At 50.1% G+C, this 19,855-nt stretch overlaps 7 protein-coding genes across 7 annotated transcripts; 3 read left to right on the forward strand and 4 right to left on the reverse strand.

The window, feature by feature from the left end:
• Positions 1–4,603: 4,603 nt before the first annotated feature.
• On the forward strand, positions 4,604–5,454 carry UHO2_01993 (uncharacterized protein; the record flags this gene model as incomplete). Its single annotated transcript, XM_041559430.1, has 2 exons — positions 4,604–5,132; positions 5,216–5,454. The coding sequence occupies 2 exons, from the start codon at positions 4,604–4,606 to the stop codon at positions 5,452–5,454; spliced, it is 768 nt and encodes a 255-aa protein (XP_041415364.1).
• A 523-nt stretch (positions 5,455–5,977) lies between these two features.
• On the reverse strand, positions 5,978–7,147 carry UHO2_01994 (putative ATP synthase delta chain precursor, mitochondrial; the record flags this gene model as incomplete). Its single annotated transcript, XM_041559431.1, has 2 exons — positions 5,978–6,346; positions 7,007–7,147. 2 exons carry the CDS (start codon positions 7,145–7,147, stop codon positions 5,978–5,980), a joined length of 510 nt encoding a protein of 169 aa, XP_041415365.1.
• A 710-nt stretch (positions 7,148–7,857) lies between these two features.
• Positions 7,858–11,874, reverse strand: UHO2_01995 (uncharacterized protein; the record flags this gene model as incomplete). The annotated part of the gene is made up of 1 exon (XM_041559432.1): positions 7,858–11,874. One exon carries the CDS (start codon positions 11,872–11,874, stop codon positions 7,858–7,860), a length of 4,017 nt encoding a protein of 1,338 aa, XP_041415366.1.
• A 935-nt stretch (positions 11,875–12,809) lies between these two features.
• UHO2_01996 (putative prefoldin subunit 5) lies at positions 12,810–13,652 on the reverse strand (the record flags this gene model as incomplete). Its single annotated transcript, XM_041559433.1, has 5 exons — positions 12,810–12,887; positions 12,977–13,105; positions 13,190–13,296; positions 13,389–13,521; positions 13,602–13,652. The coding sequence occupies 5 exons, from the start codon at positions 13,650–13,652 to the stop codon at positions 12,810–12,812; spliced, it is 498 nt and encodes a 165-aa protein (XP_041415367.1).
• Positions 13,653–14,057: 405 nt separating this feature from the next.
• Positions 14,058–14,486, forward strand: UHO2_01997 (uncharacterized protein; the record flags this gene model as incomplete). Its single annotated transcript, XM_041559434.1, has 1 exon — positions 14,058–14,486. The coding sequence occupies one exon, from the start codon at positions 14,058–14,060 to the stop codon at positions 14,484–14,486; it is 429 nt and encodes a 142-aa protein (XP_041415368.1).
• A 304-nt stretch (positions 14,487–14,790) lies between these two features.
• UHO2_01998 (putative short chain 3-hydroxyacyl-CoA dehydrogenase, mitochondrial precursor) lies at positions 14,791–16,082 on the reverse strand (the record flags this gene model as incomplete). Its single annotated transcript, XM_041559435.1, has 4 exons — positions 14,791–15,011; positions 15,102–15,214; positions 15,299–15,862; positions 15,946–16,082. The coding sequence occupies 4 exons, from the start codon at positions 16,080–16,082 to the stop codon at positions 14,791–14,793; spliced, it is 1,035 nt and encodes a 344-aa protein (XP_041415369.1).
• A 675-nt stretch (positions 16,083–16,757) lies between these two features.
• Positions 16,758–19,112, forward strand: UHO2_01999 (putative PRP43 - involved in spliceosome disassembly; the record flags this gene model as incomplete). Its single annotated transcript, XM_041559436.1, has 1 exon — positions 16,758–19,112. The coding sequence occupies one exon, from the start codon at positions 16,758–16,760 to the stop codon at positions 19,110–19,112; it is 2,355 nt and encodes a 784-aa protein (XP_041415370.1).
• Between the last annotated feature and the right edge of the window lie 743 nt (positions 19,113–19,855).

Raw genomic sequence — 19,855 nt, forward strand, 5'->3', positions numbered from 1 at the left:
AAACGATCCTTTTGAGTTGCATGAATGCATGACTCTTTTGCATCAATGGCTGTGCATACACATACTTGCTATGATCATCAATTAGCACCAGAGTACATGTATACTCCATCACATGGGATGAGTCTATTATTAGGTTGACATGGATGAGATCCAGGGGCCCCACAGCTCTTTCACCACTACCTTGCCCCATCTGGGCACTTGTGCTCTTGGATCATATGCACTGCTCACATGTCAGAGCAGTGTTTGGATCCAAATGCATGGTATGCTTATTCTTTAATTTACTTGTGATCATCCTGGCTTTGTCTCTTCCTGGGTGTCTGAGATGCTCATGCCATAGTTGTTCCTTTGAAACTTTTGGTTCATTCTTAATATGCTCAAACTCCTTGTCAACACCTTCAAACAGTGATGCTGATGTGACCATCATGCTTTCTTGCCATGTGTCACCTTGGAACTCCAAAAGACCTTGCTTGTGATTCTTTGCAATTTTAAGTGTCATGCCATTTGTTAGAATGATCTGGCCACCAGTTGCATCCAATGTCACTTGTGCTCCTTCATCTGTTAATGAATTCATTGACAGAAGGTTAACATTAAGATGCTTCACATATAGTACATTTTGGAGGGAGATTTCCCTGTAATCTGTTGATATGCTTGCATCTCCTATAGCTGCTGCTTCCAAAACCTTGCTTCCAGCAGTAATTATCTGCTTTTGGCAAGTTCTCAGGTGGATGAGCATGCTATAGTTGTTCACCATGTGATAACTTGCCCCTGAATCCAAGATCCAGTGAGCTGTTTCCTTGGTGTTTGGGGGGTCTTGTGAGAGGGTGAGGGAGCACCACGCTTCCTATTTAGGTTTGGCAAGGGGGGAGTCTTTGGGAATGGTAACTGTAGTGTCACATTGACTAATGCCATGTCCCAGTCACTTGCAGATCCAGCATCGGATTTGGTGTGATCTTCCTGTGTTCTTTGGGCTTGTGTGGCTATTGTCGGCTTTGGCTTTGGTCTCTCTGGTCCATTCACTTTGATCATTGTTGCTGGCAGTCCAGGCACTGGCTTGGCAGGGGTCGATCTTTTGTGCGGGGATGCTCTCGACAGTGGTCTGTCGGATGCTTAGTGCAGTGGCGAGGGTGTTGAAATCAATTTGATGGACAGTGGTGACCATCTCCTTATACACCAGATGCCAGATCATGCATTTCTGCAGAGCCAAGAACAATGTATCATTGGTGAATGGTTTGCCAAGGAGGCTACTTTCAGTCTGTATGGACCGGATCTCTTGAATTAGCTTTCTGGCATCCAAGTGAAACATCTTTATATCATTGAGCTGTGAGATGAGCACAAGTCTGTGAGACATCTTGGTGGCTTCGTTTGTGAGACCATTTTCGATCTTTCTCCATACTTGGTTGAAAGTAAGGTACTCCTTGATTACATCTAGAATGAGGTAATTTACATTGTATTCTCCGGTAGTGTCGATTGTTCCATGCAGAGTGTTGATTAAAGCATCATCAAGGGAGTGGCTCCATTTCAGGTGCTTCTTGTCATACACTCCCTTGAGATGCTTCATCACATGGGGCACAGATCGGAGGAAAGATTTCACATGGGTGCTCCAGCTATAATAGCTGCATGACGTGAGCTTTGGCACAGGTTCGAGGAGCTTTGCTAGGGTGCGAAAGTTATATCACTTGTCGCCATCATCAAAGTTGGAGTCGGAATCAGTGTCTTCATCAGCTTCATTGTCGATGGCCTCTGGCTTGTTCTCGTTTGTGGCATCATTGTCAACCCGAACCTGGGTGTTCTTGCCTTTTCTGCTTCCTTTGATCCTCATTTCGGTGTCTTCTACCATTGTTGTCAATGAGTTTTGGTTAGCTTGGTGATAGCTTCTTCAGACTCTTAATCAATTGAAGATAACAATTAATACACAGCATTATCAGGGTCATGATCAGACTCCCTTTTCACAGCTGTATATTCTATGTAATGCTTAGTTTTCGTTAGAGTGAACCTAAATGACAAACACATATATATATACTCCATTTGCTGCTCTAGTGATATCCAAAACAAGATGTGTCACTTCATCCATACCCTTGCATTGCTATGATACTGGGTGCCACCAGACCATCACCATGACAACTACTGCTTACTTCATTGTGTTCCTCACTTACGTGAGCTCCCTGCACCTTGGTGTCTCGGCTGTGGCATGTGCATATCGCTTGAGATGCTGATGCATCTTCAACTGAAAGAGACTCAGTCCCTGCCTCTCTGTCGACCGGACCTTTTTGAGCGCGACAAGATTTACACGGTTGGTCAGTTAGTTAAGTTAGTGTCCTCTCTCTCCTTCAGCTCACTCAGCTGATACAGCAGCGACCGAGCCTTTCCTTTCCTTTGACTATGACTTGTTGAAAAGTGAAGACGTTTGGGTCCCGATACTGGCGATCGGGGAGAGTCTAAGTACATGTCACTGCTAGTTATAGACAGAAACAAATAAACTCGATTGACTAAAGGAATGTGGCGAGAGCTTAGTGCTCTTGGCTTGATATACAGTACATGTGTAAACTGTCCCAAGATTTTACATGTCACCATACATCACTCTAATGCTCAATAGCTATAAGTTGTATTGCCACACTGTCTGATATCGTCTGAAAGCACTGCTTCTTCTCTCCAAGACTGTGGAATTGATATTGACATTGACTAAAAAAATTGTGCTATGAAGAAGAGCTGAATTTTTTTTTATTGTGGGACAGTTTATGGAGCATGCTCACAAATAGTGACACCACTCCATTCCTGACCTTGTGGGCTTTTGACTACAATGAAACTTGTAATGTAACTTGGTGGGCACCTTCATACACATCAAAAGTAGTGATGTGGAAAGTTTCAGCTCAATCAGATGACTGTGAGCAATCCAGCAGCACTTCCAGTCTGACACCATCATATCTATACCATCATGACAAAAACCACTCCCAAGAAGCACCAATCAGCACTCTTTCCCCTCCAAAATGGAGAATCTACCCATTCAGTTGCTGAAAAACTTGGTCTGAGCAAGTCTACAGTGTCTCACATCAGCAAAAGTGCCTCTGCCAATGCTCCAAAGTCAAAGGGGGGCCAGCCGAGAAAACTCCAGCCTTGTCATGTTCACTTCCTGGACCACTATTTCAAGCTCAATTCAATGTCCACAGTCAGGAAAGCATGTCATGCACTGCAGGAGACATTTCACATCAAAGTATGCCCAACAACAGTAAGAAAAGCACTTCATTACTGTCATTACAAAGCACAAAGGTTAGTGAATAAACTGAAGCTACTCAAGAGGCATTACAAAGCACATCTCAAATTTGTGAATGAGCACAAGGACATGACTGTTGAGGATTGGAAGAAGGTGGTATGGTCCGATGAGATGAAGATCAACTTCTTTGGACTGGATGGGAAGCAGTTCTGTTGGAATAAGAACACCAGCTTCAACAGCAAGCTTGTCAGGCCAACAGTCAAGTTTGGCAGTGGCTCCATCATGATCTGGGGCTGTATGACATGGGAAGGGGTCGGAGGTATATGCTTGGTGCTGGGATCAATGAATTCAGACCAATACATTGATATCCTGAATGACAAGCTTTTGAAAACAATCTCAGATTTGTGGCTTCAGCATGCATACACCAATGTCATGTTTCAGCAAGACAATGACCCAAAACACATGTTGAAGAAGACAAAAACATGGTTGGAAGGCAATAGCATTAAGGTTATGCAATGGCCAGGGCAGTCACCAGACTTGAACCCAATTGAACACCTCTGGCACCATCTCAAAATGCGACTTTCACAGTATAGTATGATTGCAAAGTCCAGGGATGAACTGCTCAAGAGATGCAAAGCTGAATGGACAGCAACCACTCCAGAGACATGTAGGATACTAATAGAGAGCATGCCAGACCACATCAAGGCAGTTCTGAAGGCCAAAGGAGGGAATACAAAGTACTAAGGTGTTCTCAAGGAGCACTCCATAAACTGTCCCACAATAAAAAAAAATTCAGCTCTTCTTCATAGCACAATTTTTTTAGTCAATGTCAATATCAATTCCACAGTCTTGGAGAGAAGAAGCAGCACTTTCAGATGATATCAGACAGTGTGGCAATACAACTTATAGCTATTGAGCATTAGAGTGATGTATGGTGACATGTAAAATCTTGGGACAGTTTATGTGCATACTGTATATACATTAGTGTGGCAACTGCCAAAGGTAGGAGTAACTCCTACTTAATAATATACCATGGCAACGAGCAGGACTGCATTGCACCCAATCTCTGGTGAGATTGGCACAGCTCAATCTCTGATCAGATTGGTCATCTAATTGGATTGGCCTTGCCTGATCTCCGATCAGATCGGCTCTGCGTCATCCTTTAGTGTCGCACTGGATCGTAATCTTCAACATGACTTTGCCATTTCACAGCAATTTTCCGGCTAAAAGCACAAATCGCAATCGGCTTTGCGATTATCCCTCGTGTCGGAAATCGGGGGATATTCGCAACGATGCATGGACCCTTCATCATCTTCTTGCCTTCACCTCTCCCCTTCTTCACTCCGCACTGCATCCGGTTCAAACCTACCTCCTTGCCGCCGGGGTATTACAGAGATGAGCAACCGTGAACCAACCCAAATCTACAGCCAACCGGCCAACACAGGCTCAGGTATTCACGAAAACACTCAACTCGCCTCCGCCATCGATGCACTCAAACATCATGCCAACCCCGTCCGGCTCGAAGATTTCGCCCTCTCACAAGGTCTACCCGCCCTTCTCAACCCCAATAGTGGCTTGTTTCAACGGTTCAAATCGCACGATCGGGTGATGTACGATACGAAAACAGATTTATGGATGTACAAGCCCGACTACGATTTGCGCACACCTGCCGATTTAGTAGCTTTGCTTAAGGAGAGATATTTGAACCCGGGTAATGGCGCAAGAAACTCTTCGGCGGCGGGAATGAGATTGGCAGAGTTGAGAGAGAGTTATCCAGCAGCGAGAGATGCGATTGAGGAGCTGAGTAAGGTTGAGCCGAAGGAGGACAGAGAAGTGTTGGTGTTAAGAGGGCAGAAAGATGGAGCGATTAAGCAGGTGTTTTGGAATCCGTTAAGAGGGAAGGAGGCTAAAGGCGTTGATGATGGTACGTTCTCCCACCTCTTCCACTATGGTTTTCGATCTGAACACTGACATGCGATCTCTGACGCTACGAATTGGCTTGGACAGAATTCAAAGAGCTCTGGCACGAACTCAAAGTACCCGACCTCGTCGATTTGCCCAAGGAACTCGAAAGAGAAGGCCTCTCCACAACAGATATGCTCGATGCGCCCATCTCAGCCGCTCAAGCCGCCGCCAATGCTAAGAACAAGAAGAAGAAAAAGGGCGCCGGCGCTCGTCGTTTCAAGCTCCAAAACACCCATCTTGAAGGCGTCGATCTTTCGCAGGATTTCGTCCGGCCTTCTTGAGCTCCATCTCTCTTCCTTTTCCTGTTCTCCATTCGAACCCTTTCCTTACCAGCATACATTCTTGTCGTTGCTCATCTGTATTTGTACACCATCTCATGTTTTTCTTGCAACTCTCCACTCGTTTGGACTGGATGTCGGGCGGGAAGACAGAAAGTGAGACTCACAGGAGCGTACATGATGAGCAGTCAACCAACACGCACGGATCGACGTTTTGGTCTTGGCCGAGAAGAACGGGTTGTCTAATTGAAATGTCGTGTCGAATGGAGCAAGTGCCGAGCTTTTTGACCCAGGTTCAGCTCTTCGGAAGCCACCGATAGGCAACACTTGACAAAGCACCAACACAAGAACTACCATTTCACAGCATCAGACCAACATACCAGAAGCACATTGTATCTACATTGTATCTGAAGATTCTTATTCGTTGAGGCACGACGCAATTGTTGAACTAATGACAGACAAGATCTCTGCTGTTCTACAGCATTCCGTTGCCGTGAGATCTCATCCCAACCGTTTTATACAGCGTTTACGATCGGCCAAGAGCAGCCTGCAAAGCAGTGTAGACCTCGATTTCGATCTCTGACTCGGCCTTGGCCTCCGCGCTGGAACCGGAGCTGGCGACACGCTGAGCCTCGCTAAGTGCCGAACGAACAGCTTCGGGGGAGAACTGCTCAAGAGGGTATGCCTCGATAGCGTTGACAACGAGCTTGTTGTTGGGGTGAACAGTAGCAAAGCCGCCGGAAACGAACCACTTCTTGGTACCGGAAGACTCGACGACTTCGAGAACACCGGGTCGGAGCTCTTCAACGGCGGGAACGTGCGAGGCGAGGATACCCATGTCTCCTGTGGAAGAGGCGATGTTGACTTGGGTAACTTCGGTCGAGTTGTAGATGGCCTGCAGAAATGAAAGGAGATGAAAAGGAGGGGTTGGGAGGAGAAAATTGGAGGGTCAGTATGCTGTATGCAGCGTTTATGAAGATGGCGATGGTTTCATTGAGGAATGCAATATCAGGCTAGTCGGAGGCGATGCGAGTACAGTTGGTGGTTGCACATGTCGAATGGTCGGTATGTCGTAGGCACTGTAACGAGACCGAAGAACGGTGATGCTGAACGTTGCCTCTTTATGCTAGCGCTTTCCCCGTGTTGCAGAAGATGACGTACTGCCGAGCTTCGCTCGCATCCAGTCTATGCTATCCTGACTTTCCCCTTTGCTCTGGCTCATTCTGCGCTTCTAATGATGGCGTGATCTGCAAGAATAGCTCCTTCTCCAACTCCTGCCAGAGCTCCGCATTGAGACGAGATGTCTTGCTTGCCTTGACACGGTACTCTCCCGTGATTCCATCACCAACTGTCGCGATGTAGACGCTGTCCATTCCCTTGTCCGGTCGGGTCACAATCTGTTCCCATTCCTGCCTTCATGTGTGTTGTGTTTGCCTGTATCTTTCGCGGTCTGCTTGCTGATTTGTGCCGGATTGTCGGAATATCATCATTCTACTGTCGTTGACTGTGCTAATATTGCAAGAAGCCTTGCCTGGAATGGGATGCTGATTCTTACCTCGTGAGGAAGGATAAAGCTGAGCTTCAACTTATCGCTGACGGCCTCGGCGTAACCACGGCGAGCGCCGATCTGAGCGAGAGGGCTAATGGGAGCCTTGGTGGCTCGGAGAGCGGATCGGAAGGCGGCACGAGCGATCATTTTTGGGTGACGATGAAGTATGGTGGTGACGACAATGGAAGGGTGTGGAGACGATACAGAAGTGTCGACGACGATGACGAGCGATGGGAGCGTGAAGAATCCACAACAGTCCTCGGCGCTTCCTGCTTCACTCGCACGCCAGATTTGCAAGTTGTGTTGGCTTGTGAGCGACGACGAGACACAGAGACCGAGAGATTTCTTCCAGACTTGGCTCTCTCTCTCTCTCTCTCTCTCTCTCTCACACACACACACACACAATTTCTTAGCCTCTGCTCTTCGGTTGGAGAGAGCAGCAAGCAGCCATTTCAAGTCCGGGCAGAAATTGTATTCAACCCTGTCTCTCGGAGCAATTCAATTTCCAACTGAATGAATTGGAGTGAGTGTCATTCGGATTGAATTTCGAGTGGAAAATCAGATACACTGCGCTGAAGCTAGAAAAGACGATCCGATCAGCTCCTCCTCTCAGCTCTCTTTCCTCAGAGCTCAAGCAGGATTCGACCGGTTGCAAACTTTTATCGTGCGATATTCCTACTCTCACAATATGCGACCCTTGATAAAAGAGCATCGGACACCTCGAATCACGCAAACATTCATATGGTCACGGATGCTTATGAGGTATTACAGCTTTATTCCATAGTGGTCTATGATTCTTAAAAAACACGTTTGATTTGTGCGCTATACAGAGGATGACGATTGCGAAGTTGCACTTTTCAGGGCGTCCACCAGAGCTTCGTACGTTCTGTGCTTTGCTGACCAGCCAACATCCGCAAGATCATGCTACCTTCGACGTCAGATTCGACAGCGGCTGGCTCAGCCGTAAACTTGGTCGATCCAGCATCAGCTGTATAATGTTCCTGCTGCTGCTTCGTTGCAAAAGAAAAGGGTGCGAACGCCTTGCGTTCCAAGACTGCCGCTTTGATGCGATCGACAAACTCAGAGGCCTCTGCGGATGTGCGAGCCATATCCACCTTAGCCTCGTCTCGCATCCATGAAGCCACTTCAGCAGCTCCACATGCATCACCAATCGCCAAGTACGTCTCGATGAGTCGACGGTACAAGTCGGCAGGCAACACATTAGGAGAGCTTCTAGATACTTGCTGCACCACACCATCCGTTTGTGTCAGCGCAGCGTTCCCACCAGAATCAGATATTGTCTTCGCAGCCTGAGATTGAGCAGCAGCCTCCGCCCAAGTAGGGAGTGTTGTAGCTGATACTGCACTCATCTCTGCTCGAGTCTGCTGACGTCTTCTGCGCTTAAATTTGTTATCCAGCATCTCTTCCAGCTCTGCAGGGACAAACTCGCCGTTGCTGCCCTTGCTTGACTTCCACAGCTGTAGACTCTGTCGATAATCGTCTCCCGTGTCGAAGAATCGAGTCCAGCGAAGCATGTGCACGATTGAGTCGAGCGCTGTGATCCATTGCAGTCGCCTCTCCTCTCGTCCACGCTGTCTTGCGGCCCCTAAAGACGCACCAGAAGCCTTCTCTGCCCCCCGTTCTGCTTCGACAGCAGAAACACTGGAGAACAATGGCTTAGCACGAGCAATCGCATCGAGTGCACGTTGAACGGTGCGAAGATTCACCAGTTCCTTGTCACGTGCGCTAATCTGCATGAGGTGTGTTGCAGCCTGAACGAGGTGGAGACGCTCCTTCGGTGGCAACAGCCTACCCTTGGCAGGTGCCGCTGTAGATGCGTCGTGTGTTCCGGTGATAGGCTGACGCTTCATTGATCGGCTGAAAAGCCGTTGAGCCAACTTCTCGAGCAGACCCGGGTCGACAGTCCATCCATTCTGTAGCATGCGATTGATAGTCTGCACCACCTTGCTTGGCGACACCTCCGGCGAGACGACAGCACGCATGGAAGATGCGTAACTGAGACGTGACGAGAGACCGACCGCCTTGCTGAAGGTGTACAACTTATCCACCAAGTCCGTACGGTTCTGGGCGATCACCCGCGTCATCAACATCGAAGTGAGTGCAGCGGTCGGCTTCATCGGTGCAAGCACGGGCGGAGGTTTCTGCGTTGACGTGTGTGCAGCTCCCTGTTTGCCAGTGTTCTTGCCCTTCTTTTCCGTACCAATAGTCTCAGGCACAGAGCAATGCCGAATGAAGAGGTTGACTGCCCTGTCCGCATTGTGCTCGACCAAACCACCAAGCAAGACCGCAATGTCAACCTGGTCAGGGAGCAACCGAAGAAAGCTGATCTTGGCAAGCGCGTCAAAAGCACCACGTACGTCTTTGGCAATGAAGCAAGCCCGTGCCAATGCAGTGAGCTTGTAGTGCGTCCAGTCTAACGGTGAGCAAGACTTCCTGAAGATGTCGGTCACGAACTTAGCCTTCTTCAGTCGGTCGGATGGGATTCGCGATCTGTTGTCCTGATCTTCTCCAGGTGACGCATGCTCCGCTTCCGATCCAGATCCGGATGGGCTCGATGCAAGGTTGACGAGGGGTTGTCGGCAGATGTTTCGGACCAGAGCAACAAGGCACTCGGAAGAAGTCGCGATTTGATGGTCTGCATCGTGCATCAGACGGATCTGACGTTCGATCAACGGATCGACCACCTGAACCGAGCCGGATCTGCGCAGACTAGAGACGTTGTACTTTGACTCGGGATCGAAGCGCCGATGGCTCCAATGCTGGAACAGCTCGAAGGCATCCTCGACCAATCCTACTTCAGCCAGAAACGATACTAGTCGCGATCTTTGTTGTCCAATAAAGCGCGAGTTGAGCTGACCCACTGAAGAGTCCGTCAAAGGCAGGATACGAAGCGAACGCAGAATCGCAATGGCAGTGATCTTCTGACCGTGCGAAAGCAGCTCTCGCATCAAAGCCAAGAACGTGTCTGTGTTCGTGAGCAATCCGTCGCGTGCTAGGTTATGCTTGCAGTTGGCAGGCAATCCAGATGTCGAAAGTGACGAAGTTTTGGCCTTGACAAAGAGGGCGTATGCTTCAGAGGCTAAGCATGAAACATTGTTGTTTAGAGCAGCATCACAGTATTCTTGCAGATCGCGACTGGGCAGCATGGCTACAAGGCGCTGGTCAGCTCGCTGAAGCGCAAAGAGAGCTTCGCGCACTGCCTCATCGTTCTGGCCGAGAAGATTGAGGAAGACGCTGCGGACGCTGCGCAATGGTACAGAGAGGAGAGATCGCAGATCGCATCTCTGATGGGATTGATACGAGTCCAACAGGTCTAGTCGAAAACTGGCGAGAAGGCTTTCAAAAGCCATGCGATACTGCACGCCCCCTTGGGGTCGTTGAGCCATCAGACTTTTTAAGCCGATCTGACGAAGGGATACATCCATGCATATCTGCTGGAGCTCGTCGTCAGAAGGTCGATCATGCACCTCTTCCGTTTCTGAAAAGAACAGAGCTTCGAGTTCGGCCAAATATTGCTTTCCATCGCTAATAGCGTCATCCACCATCTCCTGTGCAACTGCGTTGGTATCTCTTAGTGAGCGCACGACGTCGAGGGCAGCTGAAAAGTCGCGCAGACTTGGCTGGAGATAATATGCAATGAGCTGCGATCCCTCTCGGGCCGTTGGAAAGTCGGGCGTGCGAGCTACAAGATGGGCTTGCATAGCATTGACGATGGGGGCAAGCTCGGGACTGTGTAGTGATACAGCTAGCTTGACTAGTCTCCGTGTCTCGCCGACGGGAAAGGTGGCTGGTAAGGTGAGCTGTGAGCCATCAGCACTCGAGGCTAGGGTTCCTTCGACAGAGGAAGCTTTGCCATCTGCTGCATTGCCGGCTTCTGAGGAGCGGCGTACTTGAATGAAGTCGTCAAGCATGAGCAGGAACACGTTGAGCGCTGCACCATCGTGGATGAGAAGCTCGCTGCGATTGCACCGCACAAGAAGCTCTCTCAGCAGCTGGTGGCGCTCTTCGGTTCCGGCAAAGATCTGGAAGAGACCAGGCCCTCCCTTTGCATTGGACGTTTCTGGTCCAATGATGTCTTCGAGAAGCATTGCAAGCACAGCGCCCAGATTGTCCTTGCCCGCTTGGTTGATCAAGGAGAGGATGCTGCGGTACGAGAGGGCCGACAAGCTCTGTGGATCAATCTGGCGCAGTAGAAGGTATGCATCGACGCGGTGGAAGCTTGGCGGCAGCTGGGCTTTGATGCGCTGGAAAGCATCTTCGTCGGGCTCGGTGAGGAATTCGAGAAGGAGCTGAGGTGGGATGTCGGGATGAGCTCTTGGAGGCGAGTGGCGAATCGCAAGCCGAGTTGCGAGAGAGCTATCTGGTAGATGTAGAGGCGTTCCCAGGGGGTTCTCAGCTGATCGGATACGGTCCGCTGAGGTATCGGTGTTGAATGGTGTGCCTTTCGCTGAATCGGCCAGCTTTATCGGCGGAGCATCGCTGGCAGAAGGTGTGGCAACGGGTGCAGGCCCAGCAACAGGTCGGAGACGCTTGTCTTTTGCAGAGGTGAATGGGGGGTCATGCATGGACGATTCGGTGGCATGCTGATCGACCGCAACGCTGGCTTCAGGCGAGCCGGCATGACTCCTTCTGCTGTGAGAGCTACACGAGAAGCAACGACGATCCGGATATGTTACTGTGCATGTCTGCTTCCGTGGGGCTGTCCGTGTCAGCTGTGGTGGCTGCCATGTGCGATACGAGCATTCCGCCAGCGGTGCTGCTGAGGGATTCGCAGCCGCCGCTATAGATGGCGCACGAGCTGCCCTCGATCTGACTGCCGAACCGCCTGGGCCCAGGCACCGAGAGCCGATCATACCATCACCCTTCCAAAACTGCTTATCGCCGTCATGTGTTGCCCGTAAGTGTGCTGACTCGTCAAAGCTTGAATCGTTCCAAAAGCTCCAGAAGCTGATCGATATAACACTGTGGGGCACAAAGGCGTCTCAGGTTGTCAAAAAAGGGGAGGAGGGTAAGGGTGCTTCGATAGGTGTCCAGCGCCTCTGCTTTTTCGGGTTGGAAAGGTAGCAGGCTGGCGATCCGGTATAAGTTTGTGAGTGCGACGTTGACAGTGGACCAATTATAGCAGGATGGAGGGAACCTGTTGATGCTGGTGGAGGTATGGGTTATAGAGTCAAGATGGAGTTGAGAAAGCTGAGGATTGGCTAAAGTGACAAACGGAAAGAGACTCAGACGTTACAACTTTCCGAAACTTCGAAAAAGTCTCAAAAAAAAAAAAAAAAAAAAAAAAAAAAAAAAAAAAAGGGCCCGAACAAAGCACACACTCGCAAGCGCCACTCAAGGAAATTCCACTTTTCGTCAGATCGCCATCTGCTGCCATATGATTTTCTAGAATTGCTCGACTTCTTCCGAAACAAGACGTCTCTCTGTGCAAAGCGAAGCGCCGAAGCGGAATGCTACCAAGATTTGTCATGTTGGTCAGCACAGAGAGAGAGAAAGAGAGGGCCAAACGACGTCGAGGACCTTTGGTTCTTTTTTTTTTTTTTTTTTCTGCTTTGCTAAATAATATCAACTCCACACGATGTGAGCGTTGCACAGAGCTAACAGACCCCGATCTTGCTCATCAGACCCCGATCTGTTTGCTTGCCTGTCCATTTTCCACTCAAACTTTCTCCAGGTGTATAGCCTACATGATAGCTTAAAATGATGCTATTGGCTGCAAAGACCTCGTGCACAGGACTAATCTGCTTGAATAGCAGGTGATGTTATAGATGACAGAAGGTACAGGAATCTACGATGATGCTGCCGCAGTTGCCGCTCCTCGGCCTTGTGCTGATGCTGCAGCCTGCTGCTCAGCTCTTGCCTTCTGCTCAGTGTGGGACAGGTGTGGGTGGAGAAGATCGAGATGGTCAGCAGGCTAGTCCTGATTAGTCTCGTGAACGATGAAGCCACACTTACCATTCGGATCATCTCGACAGTGGTCTGCAAGTTCTCCTGCTGTCGAAGAACGGTCTCTTGCAGCTGTTCCAGGTTCTTTGTGAGGAACTCAACCTTTTCTTGGTACATCTTGGTAGCGTCCGTTGTTGACTGTCAGAGACAAAAAGGCAAAGAATTCGTTGTGTCAGCCGGGCAAGTGGATGCGCAAAGAGCTTAGATGCCGTGAGCCCTTACCTTCTCAACAAAGTAACCTGTCCCCACGTCGACAATCACATTTTCCGAGTCCGCGAGCTTGCCAGGGACGTAGAGCGAAGATGTCAATGGGATCAGTGTTGTCTTGTCTGCAGTGTGATGGAGACATTATTGACGGGAACGGCGGAAAGTCAGCAAACGCAGAGTCCCTTTCCATCTCCATCTTCATGCAGCTACGCACCTTTGTTCTCTGGCTTGACGCTGGCAACGCTGTCGATACAGCTCTTGAACTTGGCTTGTGCTGCTTTCAGTTGTCCAAACGACGATGTGAGGTGCTGGACTTCGGTCTCGAGCTGCTTCTTGACTTCGAGAAGCTACGATGGAACATCAAATCAGTGTCAGTGCGTCCTGTCTCTTCAAAGCAATCGCCGAGAGCGTGCGAGCGTTGACTCACCTGCTGGACGTCCAAAGACATCAGGTCCACCTGTTGGCCTTTTGAACCCATCTTGACGTTTTGGATATGTCGGTGGTGACGGGCGATGTTTTGCTTCGATTGTCGAGGTGTTGGTTGCGCGTGTTCACCGTGCCACTTTCCTCCACTCTCTCACAGCTCTAAATGTGCCTCGGCGAGTTTTTCGGTTCAAAGAGGCCAGAAGACCCTTTTTTCTTTTTTTTTTCTTTTTTTTTTTTTTTTCTTTTTTTTTTCTTTTTCTCAAAATTTGGTGGCTGCACTCTTCTCGACTTTCTTCTCACTACATCACCAACTCCCTCGAGCCCTGCTTCCGCTCCTTCTCACCGCATCCTTGAACAAGTCGACACCACTGCAATAGTCAGCGGGTCATCCAATCATCCAAGCTCTCTTTGCCCCAGAAGCACTGACAACAACAACTACTACTACTACTAAAACAAGATGGGCAAGTCATCCAAATTCTACAAGAAGCCAACGCTCAAGGAAAAGCAAGCGACACAAGGCAAGGCTCGCTCATCAGTCTCCGCCATAACATCGACCTCAAGTGCGCCAGTCTTCAAGCAAGTAGCGGTCAAGAAGGCTGCCTTGACTGGCAAGGCGCTCGAAAAGAGGCAGGTGTTGGAACAAAAGTCCCGTCAGAAGGAGGAGGCAACTCGTGCTCCCAAGCCCGTCTTCCGTCAAGCTGGCGCTACACCAACATCAACAGCAGCTGCTCAAGACGAGGAGAGCGAAGGAGAGGATGAAGACATGGCTGACTATGGCACGGAGCAGATTAAGAGAAGACCACGCAATCGTCAACGGAAGGACTGGGGACCCATGCCTAAGGAGATGGGTATCGACTATCTCAAGCAGTGGGACAACCGTTGTTAGACAGTCACTGTATCAGCATTCTGATCGGCCATTCAACTCTTCTTCTTCGGCCATACCGACTTTATACGCACACATCAGCATTCCTGGTCGACTCCATGACATACACCCTGACGTTCCTTGCACACACGTCAGAGCCTTCGTGTAGCGCCTCCTCGATCTTTTGGTCTATCTCCTTGCATCACAGTCAAGATCTTGTAACAGTATCATCACATTGTAATAACACCAAACGGCATTCAAATTCATCTATTGATTACGATTTCGTGACGAACATTCGAGCTTCTCGCTGTCGAGACTCCGACGCAAATCACTTCTTGGCGGGGGCAGGGTACTCATAGAAGCCACCCTTCTCACCGCTCTTCTTTCCGAGCTTGCCCTGCTTGACCAGCTCTTCGAGCAACTTGGATTCCTGTACTGCTTCAGCAGAGATCTCGCCAGTCTTGACGCGCGTCTCCCTCCAGCCCTTGGCAATGTGCGAGAGTGTGTCGAGACCAACCAAATCAGCAAGCTCGAAAGGTCCCATTGGGTCTGTAAAAGCACAACAAGAAAGAAGGTTACATCAGCGATGAATGTTCAAGAGGCTTGAAGTAAGGTTTTGTGCAAGGCGCTGGGACTTACATCCGGCACCAAGCTTCATAGCAGTGTCGACGTCCTTGGCGGTCGCCTCGCCTCGCTCGACCAAACGGATGGCCTCGAGCATGTAGGGTACGAGGAGACGGTTGACGATGAATCTGTGTGAGTCCAGTGAAGGGGTCATTCAGTAAGCATCACTCCAGTTGCAGAAAGGGCAATTTCACTCTAGTCGGCCAACTTACCCAGGCGAGTCAATGCAGGAGACGGGAGCCTTGCCCATGCGCTTGGCAACTTCAGTCAAAGAGTCAAACGTGTCGTTGCTGGTCTTGGTGGTTCGAATGACCTCAACAAGCTTCATCTGAGGCACGGGGTTGAATGCGTGGAAGCCGCCGAAAAGCTCTTGTCGCTGAGCAGAGACAGCACCGGCGACGTCAGTGATAGAAAGCGAACTGGTGTTGGAGGCGAAGAGGGCATCCTTGGGAGCCTTGCCATCGAGAAAACCGAAGAGGTCCTTCTTGATGCCAACGTTCTCGATAATGGCCTCGATGACCAGATCAGTATCTTTGACGGCGGCCTCAGGGTCAGTGGTGACCTTGATCGAGTCGACAATGCCTTTGACGAACTGAGCCTGCTCCTCGGCACTGGCTTCAGCCATCACCTTCTTGGCGATTCGACCGAGCGACTTGGAGATGATGTTCTGACCGTTGGCGAGGGCCTTGTCTGTGACGTCCGATAGGGTCACGTTGAACTTGCCCTTGTGAGCAAGCACCTGCGCGATACCAGCGCCCATGAGACCAGCTCCGAAGCTGTGAGTCAAAGTCAAAGGAAAGGGTGAAGGTGTCAATTCAGATTGAATCCCAACCCTGTCAGCGAGTCTAGTTTCACTTACACTGTGATGTTCTGGACGTCCTTGTTCTGGACCAACGATGTCGAGAAAGCCCTCGAAGCCGATCGGCTCATGGTGGCCGAGGTGCCAGCCTTAGCCTGTGCGACGCGTAGTGCGATTCTGGAAGTCTGGAGCATCATGTTGGTAGATAGGAATGTGAACGAAGAACGAGGGAGGTGGTGAAGAGGTAAGCGAGCGTCAAGTGAATGGCTTTTCTTCTGATGTTGGCGCTGTTGTGGTTTTGACACTCCTAGAGCTGGCAACAAGAGTCTGTCAAGCGGCCTTCCCCGCTTCAACAACAGCTACCTTCTCGCTCCTGCTTGGCTTGAAGAGGTGTGGAGCAGATTTGGCTGTAAGTTATGCCCGGACCACCCGGCTCGGCAAGCGACACTTTTGCGAATACCCGAGCGTGAAAATGGCTGCTTTCGGGGGTCGATGTTCGAAGTGTTAGACTGTTGCTTTTGTTTTGTTCTGGTTTTTAAAAAAATCAAAATCAAAATCAAAAAAAAATCGCATCCGCTGACCGTTGCTGACAGCATCCAAAAATGACTCTCGAGCCAAATTTTGCCTTCTGAGAAGACTCACCGAAATTTTTGGTTTGGGACTCCACTCTTCTGCTCGCGACCTGTCCAGCTGAGCTTCAACTCGAGATTCTTCTTTAGGGTCGTCGAGGCTCGTGCTTCTCAATTTGCATACGCCACCATTTGATAGCACAAGGTCCTGCCTGCTCCGTCTCCTCCAGTCACACCACCCGAAACGCTATTACACCATCAGCGGCTGCAAATTGAGTCGCTACAAACACGCTTGAAGCACCAATGTCGAGCGCCGAAGCCAGCACCAGCGCGGACGCAGCTCGTCCATCCAAGCGCAGCAAGATGAACGCTCCTGACGCAGAGACCATTACCAACCCATATCTCGCCCACATGAACGAAGATGATGCATCCACCTCCGCTGCTGCCACCAATGGCACTCTCGCCGACGACCACCCTCTCGCTGGTCTTATCCCACGCAAGGTCACTGGTCCACAAGCGCGACAGATTATGGAGGGCGATGTCAACCCCTTCTCCGTAGCACCCAAGCCTTTTTCCAACGATTACAAGAAGATCTTGGCAAAGAGGAAGGAGCTTCCCGTCTACGCACAGATGGACGACTTCTACCAGCTGTTCAATGACAACCAGATCATGGTTATGATCGGAGAAACCGGTTCCGGTAAAACCACCCAGATTCCACAGTTCGTCGCATACTCGGATCTGCCCAACACACAAAAGACCAAGGGCGCCGATGGTATTCTTGCTCCTCGCATGATCGCTTGTACTCAACCGCGTAGGGTTGCTGCCATGAGCGTTGCCAAGCGTGTCGCGGAAGAGATGGACGTCCCGCTCGGAAAGGAAGTCGGTTACACCATTCGTTTCGAGGACGCCACTGACCGTCGCACCACCTTCTTGAAATACATGACGGACGGAATGCTTTTGCGTGAAGCTATGCACGATCACAGTCTATCATGCTACAGCTGCATTATTTTGGACGAGGCGCACGAACGTACGCTTGCCACCGATATTCTCATGGGCTTGCTAAAGGAAGTTGTCCAGCGAAGATCGGATCTCAAGCTCATTGTCATGTCAGCCACCCTCGATGCTCTCAAGTTCCAGAAGTACTTTAACGATGCCCCTCTGCTCAAGGTGCCCGGTCGAACCTTCCCTGTCGAGACCTTCTACACGCCCGAACCCGAGCCAGACTACCTCGAAGCCGCCATTCGCACTGTCATAATGATTCACCAGGCAGAAGACGCTGGTGATATCCTCGTCTTCTTGACCGGTGAGGAGGAGATCGAAGACGCTTGTCGAAAGATCAAGGCAGAGGCCGATGATTTGGCTGCTACCAACCCTGATCTCTGTGGTCCTCTCAAGGTGGTGCCGCTCTACTCGTCACTCCCTCCAGCACAGCAGCAGCGCATCTTCGATCCTGCACCAGCACCTCTCACTCCTAATGGTCCTCCCGGACGCAAAGTTGTTGTTAGCACCAACATTGCCGAGACATCATTGACGATCGATGGTATCGTCTACGTGGTGGACCCGGGTTTCAGCAAGCAGAAGGTGTACAACCCGCGTATCCGTGTCGAGTCGCTGCTGGTGACGCCCATTTCCAAAGCTTCGGCACAGCAGCGTGCGGGTCGTGCTGGACGTACACGTCCAGGCAAGTGCTTCAGGCTGTACACGGAGAAGGATTGGGCCAACGAGTTGATCGAGCAGAGCTATCCCGAAATCTTGCGAAGCAACCTCGCCAACACCGTGCTCGAGCTCAAGAAGCTTGGCATCTCGAACTTGGTCACATTCGACTACATGGATCCACCTGCTCCGGAGACCATCATGCGTGCGCTCGAACTGCTCAACTACCTTGCTGCCTTCGATGACGTGGGCAACTTGACACCGCTGGGTGAAATCATGGCTGACTTCCCTCTTGACCCTCAATTGGCAAAGATGCTGATTGTCAGTCCCGAGTTCAAGTGCTCGAACGAGATCTTGACCATCGCTGCCATGCTTTCGGTGCCCAACGTCTTTGTTCGACCCAACTCGCAGAAGCAACAGGCCGACGCTGCACAGGCTGAGTTCGCTCACCCTGACGGCGATCACCTCACCTTGCTCAACGTCTACCATGCCTACAAGACCAACTGCCGTGATAACAAGACCGCTGCAGACTGGTGCTGGCAGAACTACCTTTCGCATCGTGCACTTATGCAAGCCGACAACGTCCGTTCGCAGCTGCAGCGTCTGATGGAGCGTCACAACCTCGACCTGGTCTCGACACCTTTCGAGGACAAGAGGTACTACACCAACATCCAGATGGCCATCGCTTGTGGATTCTTCATGCAGGTCGCCCACCGTGCTGGAGGCAACAAGAAGGTTTTCACCACGATCAAGGACAACCAGGTTGTCTCGCCTCACCCATCTTCGACGCTCGATCACGCTGCCGAATTTGTTATCTACCACGAATTTGTGCTCACCACGCGCAACTTTATCCGTACTATCACCGAGGTCAAGCCCGAATGGCTGTATGACTTTGCACCCGCCTACTTTGATCCCAACAACATGGACGGAGAGGTGAAGCGTATCATGAGCGCTCTCAAATCTCGCAAGGAGAAGGGTCCCTCCAGTTCATCCAAGCGCAGGTAAACGCAATTCTCTCTCTCTCAAGAGCTTTGTTGTCGGTAGCATTCTCTCCTGTCATCATGCAATCATCATAGACATCCATGTCACAACAAGTGTGATACAAGTTATGTTTGAACGGCCCCTGACTGCGCTGTTGCAGCTTCGCGCCTAGAAACGAGGAGGTTGTACTGCCCTGGATACGAGGATGTAAAGATGTGAAATGTCCAAAGAAAAGTTAGGGTCGTACATATTCAACCTGGAGAAAGCAGCGATGATGGGATCGGGCAATGTGAGTCAGGCACACATGGCAGCAAGTGTTTGTGAAAAACTGAAGTTGTTTTGGTCCCGATACTGGCAATCGGGGAGAGTCTAAGTATGATGTCACTGCTAGTTTATAGACAGAAACAAATATACTCAATTGACTTAAGGGGGTATCAAAGTTTTTGCAATTTTAAAAACACGGGTTTTTTCGAGAGCGTGTTTTTGGAGGGAATTTGAACCCCCCCCAAGGAAAAGTGGGTTTCCAAAAACACGATGAAATCATATGGCCAATAAAATATGTAACCTAACAGTGGTCATGTTACTTGTCACTCTTGTCGCTATTACCCATTGCTTGCTTATATCTTGCTTTCCTCTTCACACAATGCACTCAATGTAATGTTTCATATGGTGGTGAGAAGAATTGTATTGAACAGAAGAAGAGAGAGTGCCTGTCAGATCGAGAATGGTTGTGTCAAGACTTGCTCCTGTCTCTGAGCTGATGCACT

Source organism: Ustilago hordei (assembly GCF_900519145.1).
Source record: "Ustilago hordei strain Uho2 genome assembly, contig: UHO2_contig_03, whole genome shotgun sequence".
Taxonomy (NCBI): domain Eukaryota; kingdom Fungi; phylum Basidiomycota; class Ustilaginomycetes; order Ustilaginales; family Ustilaginaceae; genus Ustilago; species Ustilago hordei.